The sequence below is a fragment of the Tursiops truncatus genome, chromosome X (genome assembly GCF_011762595.2).
Source record: "Tursiops truncatus isolate mTurTru1 chromosome X, mTurTru1.mat.Y, whole genome shotgun sequence".
In the NCBI taxonomy this organism is placed as follows: domain Eukaryota; kingdom Metazoa; phylum Chordata; class Mammalia; order Artiodactyla; family Delphinidae; genus Tursiops; species Tursiops truncatus.
Window position 1 is genome coordinate 127,123,525 of NC_047055.1, and position 18,460 is coordinate 127,141,984.

General features: G+C 47.3%; 1 protein-coding gene across 6 annotated transcripts in view; it reads right to left on the reverse strand.

Moving 5' to 3' along the window:
- The window catches only part of LOC101315787 (glycogenin-2), a 35,202-nt gene extending 33,015 nt beyond the window's left edge, over nucleotides 1-2,187 (reverse strand). For all 6 annotated transcript variants that reach the window (XR_004524519.1, XM_033849797.1, XM_033849796.1 and 3 more), the window contains exon 1: nucleotides 2,010-2,187. Coding sequence is in view for 5 of the 6 variants with exons in the window: in XM_033849797.1 (XP_033705688.1) it covers nucleotides 2,010-2,172 (163 nt within the window). In the remaining variant the exon portion in view is untranslated. The remainder of the gene's footprint in view (nucleotides 1-2,009) is intronic.
- Between the last annotated feature and the right edge of the window lie 16,273 nt (nucleotides 2,188-18,460).

Consider the following 18,460-nt stretch of genomic DNA (forward strand, 5'->3'; position numbering starts at 1 on the left):
AGCGCGTAAGCACCAGGGGCCCGAGAAACCAGGCGGTATCTCAGGAATTCTCCCACCTGCTGGACCTTGCCCATCCAGCACGTTGTCATGTCCTGCGGGATCAAGGGTCCAGGGAACACGGATCGACAGAAGGAATGGACATTCCTGAGTAACGGGGCTTCCTGCTCTGAAAATGTCACCTGGGGGGGGGGTGGAAGGCATCCCGGGAGGGGGGTCATCTCTCCACTACACCAACTATAGCCCCAGCAGGCCTCACCCCCCGCCCCGTGTTGCTTCTCCACCATCTGTGCAAACGTCCACATAGTTTTAACAAAGACAAAGGAGTTCTTCCCACGCGGATGTCCTGGTCTCGGGGAACCCGCCCCCTCAGGGTTCCACACTTCACACTTTGGGAACCGGTACAATTTCAGCTCAAGAAGCGACAGAAAAAATCTTAAGAGAGGACATAGCCGATGCTAAACCTCGTCAGCGATCGACGCAGTAAGGCGTGCATGTCACCCAGCGCCCAGCAGACTGGGATCTCTGTCTGGGCTTTTTGCTGGATTTCATGCCCCATGGGGAACAGGGGGCTTGGCAGGCTTAGAAGCCATCGGGGCTCCCTTGACTTGGAATAAGAAGGGGATTCCCCGTGCCATGTGGGGAGACAGATGAGGCAAGAGCCCAGAGCCTCGGGGCATCCGTCCACAGACACAGCACCGTGGATGGATAGCCATCGGCCTCGAGGGACAGATGCCGCAGGTGTTTTCAGCATCCCGTCACAGATGGGCTCAGAGCTATCTCAGAAATCGCGTCCAGGTGACAGAGCTGGGCCAGGCCGGCTGGAAAACGCTAGGGCAGGACCCCACCTCATCACGCTGTCTGCAGAATGCAGATCTCGTATGCGATGAAAGTGTGGCTGATGTCGCTAAGCAGGAAAAGGGCACGGACCCCTCTGCCCGCCCCCGGGCACTATGTGCACGTACTTATTATCGGGGTGCTGCAAGATGTCTGCGGGACTTACTGGGCCTCTAGAAGTCTCCCCGAAATCCCTGCAGCTTCTGAACCATTGGTGGAAGCATCAGGATATGAGCAACAACCAGGGGAAGACTCTTCCTGCAGTCAGTGCTGGTTTGGGTTTGTTTTTTTCCTTAACCATTTTTAAAAATTGAAGTATATTTAATTTACAATGTTGTGTTACTTTCTAGTATACAGCAAAGTGATTCAGTTACATGTATATTCTTTTCAAAATTCTTTTCCATTATAGAAAAGAATCTATTGCTTTTTCATAAAAGATGAATACAAAGAATCTACTTCCATTTATTTTCCATCTTGTTCTAACAAGATACTGAACATAGTTCCTTGGGCTATACAGCAGGTCCTTGTTTATCTGTTCTGTGTACAGTAGTTTGTACCTGTTACTCCCGTACTCCTAATTTATCCCTCCCCCATCCCTTTCCCCTTTGGTAACCCTAAGTCTGTTTTCTACATCTGTGACTGTTTCTGTCTTGTACACGAGTTCATTTGTATCATTTTTGTAGATTCCACGTGTAAGTGACATCAAATGATATTTGTCTTTCTCTGACTTACTTAATATGACAGTGCTGGGTTTCTGTCCCCTGCCAGCCAACCTGAAAGAGGCTCAGGTGCTTCTGACGCAGCCGGACAGTCTCAGGAAGGGTCCGTTCTGAGCCCCGAGGTCTCCTCAGCCCCCAGCGGCCCCCTGGCTTCCAGAGGAAGGGGACGGTTTCCCAGCCTCTGTGCTTGTCTGACTGTTGTCTCCAGTGTTTGCCAAGTGTCCCCACTCACCCGTGCCACAGGGTCATTCCCTTTGGTCCCATTCTGGCCTCTTTCTGCCCCAGGGGTGCAGTGCTCCTGTGTGACACTGGAGATATGGGGAAAAGGACCCGCCAGAGCGTTCCGACAACAAGAGGTCCCCTTTGAAACGTCCCAGACAGCGTCTGCGTCCTTCAGTCCACATTGCGGGGTGGTGAGATTCTAAAATTTTCCCTTTGCCCTGGGTTAGAAGTTACCTGCCAGCAGGATTTCCACCTCAGGACCAGGGACGTTCAGAAGTGGGTGACTCTCGGATGTGGGGTGTCCTGTGCACTGGGGTTGTGGAGCAGCATCCCTGGTACCCACACCCCACAAAGCGACTCCACACATCACCAACTGTGCCCCTGGGGAGAGAGCCATGCAGGGTTTCAAACTACAATCGCAGATAGATCATGATAGACAGATAGATAAATCATAGACAGATAGAGATACAGAGATGACAGATCTAGCAGGTAAATGATAATAGAATTATAATAGATAATAGATAGGTAGATGATAGACCCAAAGATAGATAGATAGCAAAGACCAAAGTCTTCGCTGTCATGGGCGCGTCCTGTGCCCTGTGGGGGGCGGAGCAGCCTCCCTGCGCTCCACCCATCAGATCCCAGCAGTGACAGTAAAAGCGCCCCTGGGCATCGCCAAGTGTCTCTGGGGGAGCACAACTGCCTCTGGGGGAGCACAACTGTCTCTGGTTGCGAACCACAGCCAGAGAGAGAGGGAGAAAGAGAGATGATGGAAGATGGTAGATGACTGACATGTGGATAGATTGACAGGATAGATACACAGATAGATGATAGATAATAGATAGGTTAATTACAGTTATAATATGTAGATAAGAGAGAGAGAGAGAGAGAGAGAGAGAGAGAGAGAGGTTGATTGATAAATAGAAGATAGAATCTCTGATGCTAAGTCAGGGTTTCTCAACCTCAGCACTACTGACATCTGGGGCTGGGTGGCTCTGATGTGAGGCGTCCTGTGCCCTGTGGGGCGTGAAGCAGCGTCCCAGGTCTCCGCCCGCCAGGTGCCAGGAGCACTCCCTCCCCACTTGTGACAGCTTGACAAGTGTGTCTCTGTTTTGACGCCCGCTGAGAGGAGGAGGGGATTTCTTTGGCCCAGAGGGGAAGGGGGGTTAACAAGCAACAGTGCAGGTTGGGGGAGGGGGCGTGGATCACGGCACGTCCTCGCCGGGTTGGGGAGAAAGTGAGCACCTTCAAGGCCAAGTCGAAACCCAGACACTGCGCAGGCGGATTCCTTCAGCCCCATCCCTGAACGCACCATCTCATGATGCTTTCCCGCTGGTGAAGAATCCTAGGAATTCGGAATCCTACCCAAGCCCCAGGAGGACGGGAAATAACGCCAGGCTGTTGATACACTTGGGAGAAGTTAGCAGCGCCTCCCACCCACCCATCCACCCACCCAAGCTGGTCCCCCCCAGGCTGTGTTTCACTCCGAGCTCGCCCCCCGACCCATCTTTTGCTTCCCTGGGTCAGCCCTGGACCGGCAGCGGTATCAGCATCCCCTGAGAAATTCTGGGAAATGCGCGTTCTCAAGTCTCCCGAACATCAGGAAACTGAGTCTCTCATACGTACCCTGTGTTAACAAGCCCCCCCTTCCCCGCCCCATCCACCCTCAAGGTTGACAACCGCGGTTCTGATTGCCGACATTTGGGCTTTGTGGGGAGGGACCGGTGGCAGCCTGAGGGGCTAGAGAGGGTGGGAAGAAGTTGCACCCAGACAGGAGCTGGGGGGAACTGCAGAGATGTTTAAAGAGAAGGCTCAGGACGCCCGAGCAGGCTGCCTCGCCTCCCAGCACCCAGTTCCGTAGACGCGCCCCCAGCCCCTGCCCCCACACTCGCCCACCCGGTCCTTCCAGCTCTGCCTTGGAGGCCGGAAAGCAGGGCAGAGGGCCGTCAGCCACAGGCAGTCCTCCCAGATCCCTGGGCAAAGGTTAGGTCCGTTTTGAAACCCAGAGCAGGCATCCTGCCGTGGGCGCTGCCGGTGCCTCTGGGGGAGGGGGAGGGTCTCCAGGAAGCCAGGAGGGTGGGCACCTGGTGAGCCGTGGGCGCCGTCAGCGGAAGGCGGTCTCTTCTCGGGGTGCCGCACGAAGGAGGTTTGCCCGCGGCGAAGGTGACCCTGCCTTCTCCCCGGGAGCCATTCAGAGAAATTGAGCCTTTCGTTGGTACGTCGGTTGCAACATTGTTGGAAAGTTACAGGGCGCTGCGGCGGACGTAGTTCAAGCCCAGGAGCCAGAGGAAGATGCCAGCCAACTGCGTCACCTGCCACGTTTTTGTGACAAAGATCCTGTGAATTACCTTGAAAGATAAGTGAGAGAAGGAGAGAAAAGATGTCTGCAGTGTGTATACGTCCATATATGTGTGCGTCCCAGCTGCAATGATAGATGCGTTTGTGTTTCTTTTTTAATTTTTTGGCCACGCGGCATGTGGGATCTTAGTTCCCGAGCCAGGGATGGAACCCACGGCCCCTGTATTGGAAGGGCGCAGTCTTAACCACTGGACTGCCAGGGAAGTCCTTATATATCTGTATTTTATCTGTACACATTAACCTAGCAAGATATAAAGGACCACAACCGCAAGAAAACAGGAAGCAAAGCATTTACGTCACATGCTACTGGTAACCACTCAACCGCCATTCATTTTTCTGTTATTTGTTTGTAACAGAACTGGATTGGGATGCATAAATCCAGGATATATGCGTCCCAGTTTCAGCGAGGGGCTGTGTGGCCCATTGTGTGTGAGTGAGGAAGGAGGCGGGGTTAGCGGCTGGCTTCTGGAAAGAGGTCTTCACTCTCAAAAGAGGAAATGGCCTTAATTGGGCCTGCAGATATTAGTGGGTGGGGCTGTGATGGCTGGAGCTACAGAGCCATTTTCTGCCACGAGTGCAACTGGTTAATACCCGGTGAACCATGAGAGAACACCATTAGATCCTCAAATTATCCCCAATGCAGACGCCCTAAACCTCAGTAAGTCCCCTTACAAGATACTGTCTTTAGAGTGTTAGCTATTTTGAGATGGACTTTCTGCTACTTCAGCATAAAAGCATCCTAATTTATATCACATGGCAGAAATCCTCAAGCAGTTTGGTCACTGGATTCCCGACACTCTGAAAGACTAGTGCGAAACCCAAAGAACTTTTGCTTATGTAGGTTTTAAAGAAACATATTTTCTGTATTAGAAGTTAAAACTGAAAATGTTAGATATTTATCTATAAATATGTTTTTTATATTCAAATTTAAAACTGAAATTTGTACATATTTATTTATAAGTATCCATATTTTCTGTATTAGAAATTAAAACTGAAATTTTTTTTGCGGTACGCGGGCCTCTCACTGTTGTGGCCTCTCCCGTTGCGGAGCACAGGCTCCAGACGCGCAGGCCCAGCGGCCATGGCTCACGGGCCCAGCCGCTCCGCGGCATGTGGGATCTTCCCGGACCGGGGCACAAACCCATGTCCCCTGCATCGGCAGGCGGACTCTCAACCACTGCGCCACCAGGGAAGCCCGTAAAACTGAAAATTTTTGATATTTATTCATTTAATAAGTTTAAAGATAACAATAATAAACCCATTCCATTTTGTATAAATAACATATTTTTACAGAAAAATAAATTTATTTTCCCAAACAAAAACTGGGGGAGAGGGAAAGAGTAGCATTAATTTACACACTTGTACATCTCTTTCATATCTCGCTTAATAGAAGATGACTGATTTCTCATATTTACTTCTACATTTGTTCTGTTGCAATAATAGTTTAGGTTGAAATGGGTAAAGAAAAGCTGGCCTCCCCCAGATGGGTAGTTAGAAAAGAGAGGAATAGTTTAATAGGGTTTTCACACAATTGACATTCTTCTTTGATGCCACACCAAAACTTGATAATTAGTAGTTTCTTTAAGGTTCCATGATTTCAGCATGGAATCTGGATACCAATCAATGAATTCTGTACTCTATAAAGTTAGAATCCACAGCTTTATCTTGAACTTCAGACGGATCCTTTATCCACTTAGGATCTTGCAACATCATGCATGGGTCATCTGGAGGTGTTCCAAATGTTGGCACATTTTATTTCATAATATATATTTTAAAACCTCACATTTGTTCATATCTCTATTAATCTCATCACATAAAGGTCTTTAGCTAAAATAACAAGAGGAAACACCTCCTCTGTAATGTGAAGTTTGTGGCCTAAATAAGAAATTCTGAACTTCCCTGGTGGCGCAGTGGTTGAGAATCCGCCTGCCAATGCAGGGGACACGGGTTCGAGCCCTGGCCCGGGAAGATCCCCCATGCCACGGAGCAACGAAGCCCGTGCGTCACAACTACTGAGCCTGTGCTCTAGAGCCTGCGAGCCACAACCACTGAGTCTGCATGCTGCAACTACTGAAGCCCGTGAGCCTAGAGCCCCGGCTCCGCAACAGGAGAAGCCACTGCAGTGAGAAGCCCACGCACCTCAATGAAGAGCAGCCCTCGCTCGCCGCAACCAGAGAAAGCCCACATACCGCAATGAAGACCCAATGCAGCCAAAAATAAAATAAATAATTTTGTTTTAAAAAAAGAAAATTCTGCTATGGACTGAATGTGTGTGTCCCCCAAAATCTACATGTTGAAGCCCTGACCCCCAATGGGATGTGTTAGGAGATGGGCCCCTGGGCAGGTTTGAATGAAGTCATGGGGGTGGGGCCCCCATGATGGCATTAGCGTCCTTAGAAGAAGAAAAAGAGGCACCAGAGCTCTCTCTCCACCATGTGAGGACACAGTAAGAAGGCAGCCGTCTATAAATCTGGAAGAGAGCCTCACCGGGAACTAATCTGCCCACCCGGCGATCTCAGACTCCCAGCCTCCAGAACCGTGAAAAACAAACGTCTGTTGTTGAATCCCCGCAGTCTGTGGTGTTCTATTATGGGAGCCTGAGCTGAGACAGATTCATTCATTCTTCCAAGTGTTGATTGAATAAATAGTTATTGAGCACCTACTGCATGCCAGTCACTGCTCTAGTAGTTACGGACACACCCATGCTTTTATAGATGTACCTCCTGGGGGCAGGGGGGAGGGGAAAAACCGGGCAATAAACAATAAAAAGTTATAGTGCATAAGATGTGGGCAGTGGATACAAGATTAGAGAACAGAAGTTTGGGCAGAGGAGGTGGGTGAGGGAATGCGCAGGGTCGGGGAAAGGGCTGGGACTGCAACGGCCCCATCTCGCTAACTAACGCCCCTTTGGTCTACGGCCGAAGGTGAGCGTCTCAGCTTTTGCCCCCAGTCCTCCACCCCAGGGGCAAAATGTTCCATGTTCGTCAGGTCCAAGTGCTGTTTTTATTTTCAGTTGAGGGGAGTTTGGAACGTCGTCTGTGCTTCCACAGACCATTTATCCATCCCCAGCTATTCATAGAGGAGCAGTTATGTTGGACGCATGCCAGTGTGAGAAGGGGTGGCCACGATGCGGGGGGAGATAGCGGCAAGGCACAGATGTGCACTTCATTCATATTTGGAACTGCGGGGGACATGCCTCCATTAGGAAGATGGGACTCGGGCAGAGGCCAACCCACATCACCGAAGCCCTTTAGTGTCAGGAACCAGAACAGTACGTGGTGGGAAACCAGACGAGCTAATTCTAATCCCTTATGGGTCTGACCTGCAAATAAGGGTTCACAGGATGGGGCTGGCCCATGAACGCCTTGACCCTCTTTCTTTCTTTCCCAGGAAATCTCACGAGCCTTTCACCAACAGGCTCAGACAGAAGCTGTGTTAGAAGACGTTGGATTTCTAAAGAAAGCAGAATAGGCAGGAATAGCCCCACCAAGACTAACATTTACGTTAAAAACACCACAGCAGATGGTGACCTTTTCCATGGGACATCCACTGGGAGTCTCTGATTCCCTAGTGTGCGTGGGCTATAGCAATGTGCCAGGTATTATGATTACCCATTTTTTTTTAACCGTGATTTTTAAAAGTGTTAAGCTAATGTTAAAGCCATGTCACAAATGTACAATGGCTCGACAAGTAATGGAGCACTCTGGGGGAGACTTCTTTCGTCAATCTCCTGAATTCTATAGTCACTACTTTGACCCTGGAGGGTGCACGGTGGGGACTACAATACACTATACCTGCCCCGTCAACCTTGGAACTCGTTATACCTTTACTAACAATTTACTGTCAACGACACCCATGTGTATGTGTAAAATATTTAATGTATCTTAAAAGTCTGGTTTTTTTTCATGTCTTCCTACTAAAATAGAACATATGTATATGTCATTGACGTTACTATTACTCAAACTGGTACTTGGTGTTTCTAATCAGAACATCAGTTATTTTGTTCACTTTCTAGATTGCTACTCCTTGATAGATTTAACATTGGCTTGATGACCTAATAAATCGTTCTCTGTCTGCCAAATTGAAAATGTTTATTTCTTTCAATTGATATATTTTTTAAAATGGTATATAATTAAGGTTTTTGTGTCATTTCTTCTTTGTTTAATAGTCTTTTTCATACTTCTTTCCATGATGGTTTATCACAGGATTTTGAATATAGTTCCCTGTGCTCTGCAGTAGGACCTTGCTGTTTATCCATTCTCTATATATAACAGTTTGCTTCTGCTCATCCCAAACTCCCAATCCTTCCCTCCCCCCTCCCCCCTCCCCCTTGGCAACCACAAGTCTGTTCTCTATGTCTGTGAGTCTCTTTCTGTTTCATAGTTAAGTTCATTTGTGTCATAGAAAATGTTTATTTGTAAAAATAAACAAAATGGAACTCGGTTTAACTGAATTAATTAATATAAAATGACTATGGGCTTTCGCAGTGTCAGAAGACTCTAATTTTATAAGATTCTTGGGGATATATGAATTGGAAGACCACCACTGTTTTGGGAAATTTTCATTAGTAAATTGAGTGAAAACTAATATCCAATACTTCCTCTTTTGTTTACTGAATTTTGAAATTGTTGTGCAGGTTGTTTTAAAAGATTTTTAAGACTATAGACCTAAGAATAATATATTGGAAAAAAATGAAATTTCTGCAGCTCTAAGGCTTAACTCCCTTTAAGTAAAACATATTTCTATTTTTACAGAATACATACACACATCTTCTCCCTTTACAGAAAAGTCATTAGAATCACAAGACAACACATGGAATTCTGCATCTCATTAATTCTTTTCTCCTGGGGTCCAAGGTCCCGTCTGCATGGAAAAGTTATCACATGGAATAAAATCCATGCACCATACAGTATCCCTTCTGCACAGAACAAAGCCCTGAACACTTTCAGGGGGCCGCCCGGGCAAAATGTGAAATGTAATTCTCTCATGGGCCGGAAGACAGCAGCCTCTGATGGGCTCAAAAAGCAATTATCACCTAGACCCAAATCCTCGCAAGACTGCAGAATCTCTCACTTTACCCGTCTGCAGGGTAACTACCCACCCTGTGTTTTGAACCAAGAGACCAAGAGATGGGAAAGGGGCCATTTCTGCATGAGCTCTGAGTAGATGCACTGTCGGTGTGTCAGGTCACCTACACAACAGGCAGAGAACAGATCTCCGGACAACAACCGGACCTGGATTCATGGATGGTCCCTCCACAGAATTCCTAACCACAGGAGTTTGGAGGACCCCAAGAAGCAACAAACACCATTTCCTGGGAATAAAACAGGCAAAGTGCTGAAAAAGTCATTTGCAGAGATAATAATACTTTTAAAGTACTGAGACAGGCTGGGACCCGGGACCCTTTGCTGCAGGGCTTGTGCCCGGACAGAGATCTCTTAGACAGCAACACACAGAGAAAATGTACGGGACTAAAAATAACCGCGTGCATGCGCAGTTGGGACAAATGATGAACAATAAGATACAAAGAGACCAAAAAGCCCACCTGCCACTTCTGAAGAGCCCGGAGCGAAAGCAGAGTCCTGCGCATGCCCCCTGCACACACCACCACCTAAGGGGTGGGCAGCCCACCTAAGCCTCCCCTCCAGCCCGACCCCTGGACCCACCCGTACCCTCAGCCCACTTAAGGAACAAGCTTGCCCCCGCCAGGGAGCGAGCAAACAAGGGAACTTGTTATTTGTTCTCACTCCCCCCCGACCCCGCGCCCCCGCCCCGCGCTGCAGCAGGGGCCCCAATAAAGCCTGGCGTGAATTTCTTGTCTGGCCTCTGATCAATTTCTATTGCTTAAGGAGGCCAAGAACCCTAACTGGTAACAGTACCACCTGCTTTGGGGGCCAAGGTGAAAGCTGCCAGGGTTAGAGATGTGATGGACGCCAAGGGTGTGTCCCCAAAATGTGAAGATTCAAGAAATACATCCTTAACATAGAAGGCGGCTCTCCAAAGAAAAGTTTGCCCCATCAGAATGGTGGGTTTCAGGAACCACAAGGGCTTTCAGTCTGCCTGGTTTCAGCCTCATCGTCATCGTAAGAAACAGGATCAGAAGACAGCTTTGTGGTCTTTCTACCAAAGAGGCAGCTTTCCAGAACTAATGTCCCCTCGTGAGTTTACGAGTGAAAAGAGGAATCATTTTCTCAGAAACGGTGGCTGAACCGTCGGTTTTTTAAGGCTGGTGACTAGCTTCTGATGACTTGCTTTACTATGGTTCTCACTATCTGAGTGGGCTTAATTGGGAAAAAAAAAAAAAAAATTCAAGCCCCCTGTGAACATGGATTAACGTGTCCTGAAAAGGTTGATGGGTTCAGAGCAGGAATTCGAGGAGAGAATTACATGGTTGGTTGCTGTTATTAGAATTTGCGTTCTGAAAAGCTATTGAAAACCAGCAGAACTCATCTGCACCTGCCCCAGGCTCACGGTTTTACAGATGGGGATCCGAAATCTGTCACCTGCGTCACGAGACATTTCAACGTGACACTTGTCAATGAATGAAAAGGAAGATCGGTGGGATTTAAGAATGACTGTCTCAGGTTAACACAGCCAGAAAAGTAACAGAGGGTTTGGATGAATGTGTCCACCTTTGGGGGAGGGTAAATCTGCTTTCGTAAGAAACCAGAGGGTGCAAAGAAAGAGTGAATTCAATAAACAAACAAAATGTTAGAAAACATTTGCTGAAGGTAGAAATGATTCTACTACAGATGATGCCTCCTTGCATTTGAAATGCGTGAGACGTTGGAGACCTTCTCGAACGCGAACCACAAGGAGTTTCGAAGAAACTGATGGATGAGCTCAGATAAAGGAGTCGTCCAAATGTCTGCAAGAAAAAGCCACCAAATCTACACTAAATTATCCGAAAGAAGATAAAAGAACAGATGCACACGCAGATCCTATGAAACGGTCTCAGAAATGAACAAGCTTCGCCGCCGTCGGGAGTAAACATCATTTGAAAGTCAGATTCTATGACGTTGGTAGAAACATATGGTCACTGAGTGAGCTGCACTCCCCCAGATACATATATGTGTGTAGAAAATGAACTATCACAGAATATCAAATTTATAGTGAATGCGCCATGGAAAGAAAGAAGAAAATCTTGCCAAGGCCACTGAAATGATCATCTGTGCGTGCGGAGTGCTGGATGCCTACGGAATCCAAGCAAAAAACGCTTCCGGAAGAAAATGTCAGAAAGAGCTTTTTTTTCCCCCAGCTTCATTGAGATAATAATTGACACGTAGCATTGCGGAAGTTTAAGGTGTACATTGTGATATATACAATATATATACAATAAAGTGTACATTGTGTATACACTGCAATAGGATTTCCACCCCAGCCTTAGCTAACACCTCCATCCTGTCACATAATTACCATTTCTTTTAGTGGTTAGAATACTTAAAGTCTACTCTCTTAAAAACTTTCACGTATAGAATACAGTATTGTTAGCTAGAGTCACCATGCTGGACATTCGATCCCCAGAACTTAAAGTCTTAAAGAGAGGCGTCCCGAGACAGCATTATTCACATACTTTAATTTAAACGACATTGAACACTAACCATATCTTCCTCTTGTCATCGGGGTGACGTTTATTCCGCTGTTCTCCAACTGTATGTTTCTTTATGTGTTCATAATCCATCTTCTTCCACAGGGTACTGAGGACACCATTTCTTCCTTTGGAAGGTGACAGATGCCCCTCTGGTTCTCAAACAACTGCTGGGTCCATCGGAGCTGGTGGCGGGGCAGGGCGGGGGGGGGGGGCGACCATCTCAGCCATAAGCCTCCAAGGCCATGCGCCCAAAGGATGCACAACGGAGTAGAAAGGGCTTTCCTGGATACATGCAAAGCTACGTAGCTTCATGACTTTTTGACCCTTTCACCGCTGTCTCATGGTTATACGTGCAAAATATAGAAAAGAGAACACAACCAACAAGGCCGATTTTTTTTTTCTCTTACATGTATTTTAAATGATGAAAAGTTGCCCATGACAGTTACAGAAAAGGGATGGAGTTACCTTTCAAAATGCTTGACTTCCATTTATGTACATCTGTGTGTAAATCTGTGTGTGTACATACACACACTTTTGAACAAGAGTTAAATTATGTTTAGCGGGCATGTTTAGCGGGCATCCTCACTTATGGGGAAGCTTAACAAGATTTGGGAAGAGTCCTAGGACATTCATAGTAAAATAGGAAATACAGTCTTCAAATGGCTCAAATCTTTGTAAATCCAGGACGGGAAGGCATGCAATTCTGAGCCGTCTCATCAGGATCTTTAGTTTTAAGTTCTTTTCCATTTTGGGGAAGCTCTTTCAAACGCCTTCTGCTTCCAACTTCTCTTTGCAGACCCAGCTCTCAATCCTTAAGGGTGAGCTCAAGGCATAAATATTTGGAATGTTAACGTGTCCTCTTTATGAGAGCCAGACTCTAGCGGGCTGGCTTCCTCTTTGGTTCTAATATTTAAACTCTAAAATTCTATCAGCATTCATCTCAGTTGAATCAAACTCTACTAATCTGCCCAAACCATCCTTTTCCCTCTCCCCTAAAGCATTACTAAAATAGAACCAAACAGCTAGTACGCGTTTTAGATATTTGAGGATAGAAGATCATCTAGTCCAGTAAAAAGAAAAGTATAAACCAAGGAAGGCACTGCCGTCGCGTTAAGAACTGGTACCCACGGAGGATCAAAGACCAAAAATAATACGAAAAGCCACAACATCTGCAAATCTCTATTTCTACCCCACGTTCTCCAAAAAAATGTAGAAACTGGACTATTTCACAGGAAAAAAGCACCCCATGATCACTTCCCCGAGACGGTTTCCACATCAGCGATTTTGCACTTAAATTTCCCAAATCCAGCCTCATCCTCTGCAGGTGACAATACTCTTGGGAGCTGAAATAACGTTCAAATTCTGCCGTTAGTGTCGGGAATCACTCATTCCCGATTCACGGGCGGTGGTGAACAGGTCTGGATTCCTGACATAACTAAGGAACTTACAGCATCAGTCAATCTTCTCACCCCAGCTTGCTGGAAACCCAAACAGCAGTCTGTCTGCATCTTTTAGAAGCCGATGGCATTCCCGCCCAAGACCCCGGTGCTATCCTGCTGCCCCTGTGCTTTGTGACCATGTCGCTGGCCTGAGGTCACACCAGGAGGTAGTTTCGGAGTTCATTCCAGAGCTGGACTCTCTGTCCGGATTCACGATGGAACCAACAGATCAAGCAGTCATTTTACAACCCAAGGTCCAGCTGTCTACCTTATGATGATCGATGTGTCTGAGGAATTAGGCATTCTTGGTTAGGTAGCACGTCTATTGCAAACAGGAGGGAAAACGCTTCAGGGCAGCTGCTTAAGCTGAGAAGGAAAGGAACGTGGCACGGGAGTGATGAGGGTGGTTCTTGTCTGGGTGGAGCCTTTATCTCAAAGCAAAGGGTGGATTTTGAAGGCCTCAGATGTTTTCTGGTTCTGTAAGGAAAGATTGGATGCAAGATGTCATCGCCAGGAAAAAAAGAAAAAAACCTCTACAGATTGCTCTCAAAGCCCTGTTATCTTTTCTGCTGCTTTCTATCTGTTCAGGGTTTAGAACATGTTAAGTGAATCGAGTAATTCTATCTTTTGGGTGACCACTCCTAGTTGTAGAAACCCCTTTGGGGGATGCGGCCGAATTAGTCTTCATAACCTCTAAACGGGGAGTGACTATTACGTCCATCTGACGAAATAAAGGCAAAGTGTGAGGCTCACACGGTCCCCTTGAGCGCATGGACCTCTGTCGCCATGTGAGAGGGCCCCATCCCCATCACTGTCCCTGCAACACGCACAAGCTCCAGGACTGGGCTGCACACAGACGCACAGGTCGTGCGTTGCTCCTAACCCCTGCAGAGCTGGCCAATGTACGTGCCCGCCATCCTTCGGGAGAGAGTGGGCATTCCCTGGCCACATGGTGGGCATCAACACCGGACCACAGAGGGAAGGTCAAGCTGCCATATTTCTTAGACGGTTTACGGGTTTTGCACCCAGCAAGGATCGGTCCTGCACACTGTGGGAGGGGTGCCCGAATGATGTCACAGCATGTCTTGACTCTCTGAGCTCGCTAACTTTCACAGAACCGCAGCCAAGTTCGGTCCCTTCGTGGACCTGGTGAAGTTATCATTAAACGATAATTGAGGAAGCAGACAGAATTTTTTTTTTTGGAGTGTACTTGCTTTATAATATGTTGTATTAGTCTCTGCTGTACAGCAAAGTAAATCAGCTGGACGTGTATTTTATCCAGTCCCGAAAAAGGCAGGAGAGAGCTTCAAGACAGGACACTGCTTTAACCAAAAGGGGCTTTCGCCTCAGATAGACGGGAAGGGTATGAACCAAAAAGAACAAAAGCTGCCCCTGCTGCAGAAATTCAAATAGGGGGAGGCGAGTGGCCGCGAAGTTGTAGCAGGTGCCAAAAAACCCAGGATATGTCGTAATACTTGAATGCAGTGTTTTTTTTTAAAAAAAATCATAATGAAAGCCCAGAAAAGCCCACCGTGAGCATAGTATCGAAACGTGAAATGAACGTGGGCTCCAGTCTTGCCTCTCTTGCCTCTCGCTGCAGTAGAACTTTACTGACATAAACAGGCAGCAAGCCGGCAGGCTGCAGTTTGCCATTTTGTTATTTTTAAAAAAAAAATATGGCACTAAAATAGTATTGATCTTGGTGACTTCGCTCGTTGGGGCTCCCTCCACCCCCTTACGTTTGCGCCTGAGATGATGCCTCACTTTCCTTGCCCATTTTCAGCCCTGAGCTCCCGGGGTCACAAGTGCTTACAGAGTTTGGCCGAAGATGCAAGCGAAATTAATGCACAGTGTCTCTGTAATGATAAGGCATGTTGCCCGGAAAGTAACGTTGTTCTTCATAATCTGTTTCCCCACCCGCCCCGCAAACTTTCCGGGTCCGGGGTTATGTACACCAAGGCTCGCCCCGGCCAGGGGATTGCTCAGTACCACCGACCCACCAGCAGAGGGAGGCCAAGGGTAGGTTTTGGGATTTTGAATTCGCCCAAATCCTTAAAAAAATACTCCTGGAATAGGCGCTTGTTTCATAGCTTCCTTCCTGGAGGTGGAGGCCCCCTGGCAAAACACAGACAGATTCAGACACGGTTGGTCTCAGGACCAAACCTTGGGAGACCCCGAGTTAACATCTGAGCTGCTGTTTCTGCAATAAAGCATTCCCCTCTCCACCCACCCCCCGCCCATCTTCCCTTTAGCGATGTCTTTAGGGTTTTCACGATTCAGCAGACAGGATCTCTGCTCCCAAGGACGGCTACCCACCCGTCCTTGGGCGTGTAACTCTTCAAACCCGGAAGCCTGGACCCAAAGGTGAAGCAGAAAGTCCCAGCACGCCCCCAGCCCTGGCCCCAACCCATTTCCCTGGGGTCTATGCACCTTTCGACAGAAAGGTTTGCAATTTAGCCCTTCTGTGGTTTTCTTTTGGGAGAAGGGTCCAAACACTGCAGACTCCACCCAAATATCTTTGCCGACTCCCTTGTGATTGAAAGTTCACGGAAAACAAAAGCAAGTTACTTATGTAAGGTCTGTGGCAGTGAAACCAAATCTTACAGATGAGAAAACCTTTTCGAAAGCATCTCTCAAGTCCCCCGTGGGTCCGTAATAAAGGCCCAGCTTTAACATCCCTTCATTATGCAAGGGGGTCTACACTGGACTGTATCAGAAATAACACTACCAGCGAAGGACCCCAGAAAGTATTTCTTAATTCAAAATATGTTATCACTTATTGAGTGTGACACTTGAACACAGCTCACACAGGTGCATCGCGGGTGACTGCTTTCAACTCTATCTGCAATATTTTTTTTTTTTTTTTTTTTTTTTTTTTTTTTGCGGTACGTGGGCCTCTCACTGTGTGGCCTCTCCTGTTGCGGAGCACAGGCTCCGGACACACAGGCGCAGCGGCCATGGCTCACGGGCCCAGCCGCTCCGCGGCATGTGGGATCTTCCCGGACCGGGGCACGAACCCGTGTCCCCTGCATCGGCAGGCGGACTCTCAACCACTGCGCCACCAGGGTAGCCCCTATTTGCAATATTTTTAAACACATTGCCTTGTTAAACAAAAGCAGACACAAAACCTTTTACTCACGAAATCAAAGTATGTATTTTGCATGAACTTTTTTGATAGATTGTATTCAAAAGGATTTAGCCTTTCATTACCTAAGTTAAATTAAGTAACGTATATCTGTCAAAGAATTTTATAACATAATATAGCCAATATTCCGTAATACCTGTAAATGGAGTATAACTCTTAAAACTTGTGACACACTATATTGTACACCTGTAACATATAATATTGTACAGCAAATATACTTCAATTAAAAAAATGTATAACAAGAAGAGATCTTAAAAGCCATCATTTAGGTGTGGTTTCAAATCAGCTCTAAAGGCCTATGTTAAAAAAACAAAACAAAACTACTTCAAGGACTTTTTGAAAAGTAATAAATTCTAAATAAAATGAAACATTTTTCATCTTAAGAACAAATTTCCTAGATACAGATGATTCGTGGGAAGATGTGTCAGTGTGTCTATTGGACCTAAGTTGTTTTGGTTGTTATTTATTTATTTTTTTTGCGGTACGCGGGCCTCTCACTGCTGTGGCCCCTCCCGTTGCGGAGCACAGGCTCCGGACGCGCAGGCTCAGCGGCCATGGCTCACGGGCCCAGCCGCTCCGCGGCATGTGGGATCTTCCCGGACCGGGGCACAAACCCGATGCGTCCCCTGCATCGGCAGGCGGACTCTCAACCACTGCGCCACCAGGAAGCCCCCGGTTGTTATTTTATTAAAGTAATTTTGTAAGTGAAATATAGTCGATGTACAATATTATATTCGTTTCATGCATGCAACAGAGCGACTCAACATTTTTATAGATTGTATTCCATTAAAGTTATTATAAAATATTGCCTCTATTCCCTATGCTGTACAACATATCCTTGTTGCTTATTTATTCTATACACAGCAGTTTGTATCTCTTAATCTCTTTGCCCCATCTTGCCCCTCCCCCCTTCCCTCTCCCCACTGGGACCCGCTAGTTTGTTCTCTGTATCTGTGAGTCTGCTTCTGTTTTGTTACATTTATTCATATACTTATCAGGCTTTACACTTAGGGAAGATAAAATTGGGAGGGAAACTTGCCATTCGTCCTGCAACAATTCCACCTCCTGTTGTACTGGAAATAGCGGGCCGTTGCCCCCACCACGGTCACCAGCACCCCGCACAGGATAGGAGACACGATTTTTGCTATCCTGTTGCCTGCGGGAACCCAGAAAAGTAAGATGGTCTGTGAAAAACACAGCCAGCCGGAACTCCGCTGGTTGTAAATAACTCTGCAATCACATCCCCGGCCCTCCCCACCCTCCTATTCACACAAGAAGCCCGAGGAAGTGATTCTGCTTTCAGGAGAGCTTACCAACCAGTCTTACCGTACTGGGGCACCCAACAGTTTTGTGCAGAAGACAGGCTTGATATGTTTTTTCATGTATTTGTGAATTTGGATGAATCTGTAGCTTTGGGGACGTAGAATGTTCACTCATGCAAAAAAATTTTTTTTAACCAAAAAGTGCCTGATAGCCCGACCCTCAAATCACGCTGGGGCTCTGAACACAACCACAGAGCAAACATCAATGCTTTAAGGGAAGCTTAGGTATTCCTGCACAAAATCCAAGGTATGGAAGCTTGATGGGACAAAAATCAACACTTCCCCAGAAGAACAAATCGTTGCTTCCATCTAAAATAACCAGCCATGTCCTACATCAGATCCAGGCAAGTGCCCGGCGTGTCGTAGGGGACAGATGAGTGGCCATGCCGTGGATGTGGCTCCCGTGATGCTTGGAAGAGCGTTACCACGGCGCCCAGGGATCTATCCCTCCCTTGTGCTGCTGTCTCACCCTGTCCCCTGCTGGACCCCGCTCTCCAGGGCTCCCCACCTCCCATGCACACCCTCTACCATGTGACTTGGTGGCATAGGAGGTGGGGGGGGGTCCAGGTCATCATCCTCGGAATTGGGTCTTCAGCCAGTAGAACCGGCAGACATGAAGCTGTGATGCTTCTCTTTATTCTCTGGTACCGTGTCTGGCTGCCTTGTGGCCCAGCCTGGCCTGGCCTCTTGGATGGATGTGGGCTGGTTTTAGCCCAATTGCGACTCACATAATCATAATCAATGGTGGTTGTTTAAAATCACTATGTTTGGGGCTCTTTTGTTACATAGCACCGCTAACTGATACACCTCTTTCCTCTCTGCCATCCCAT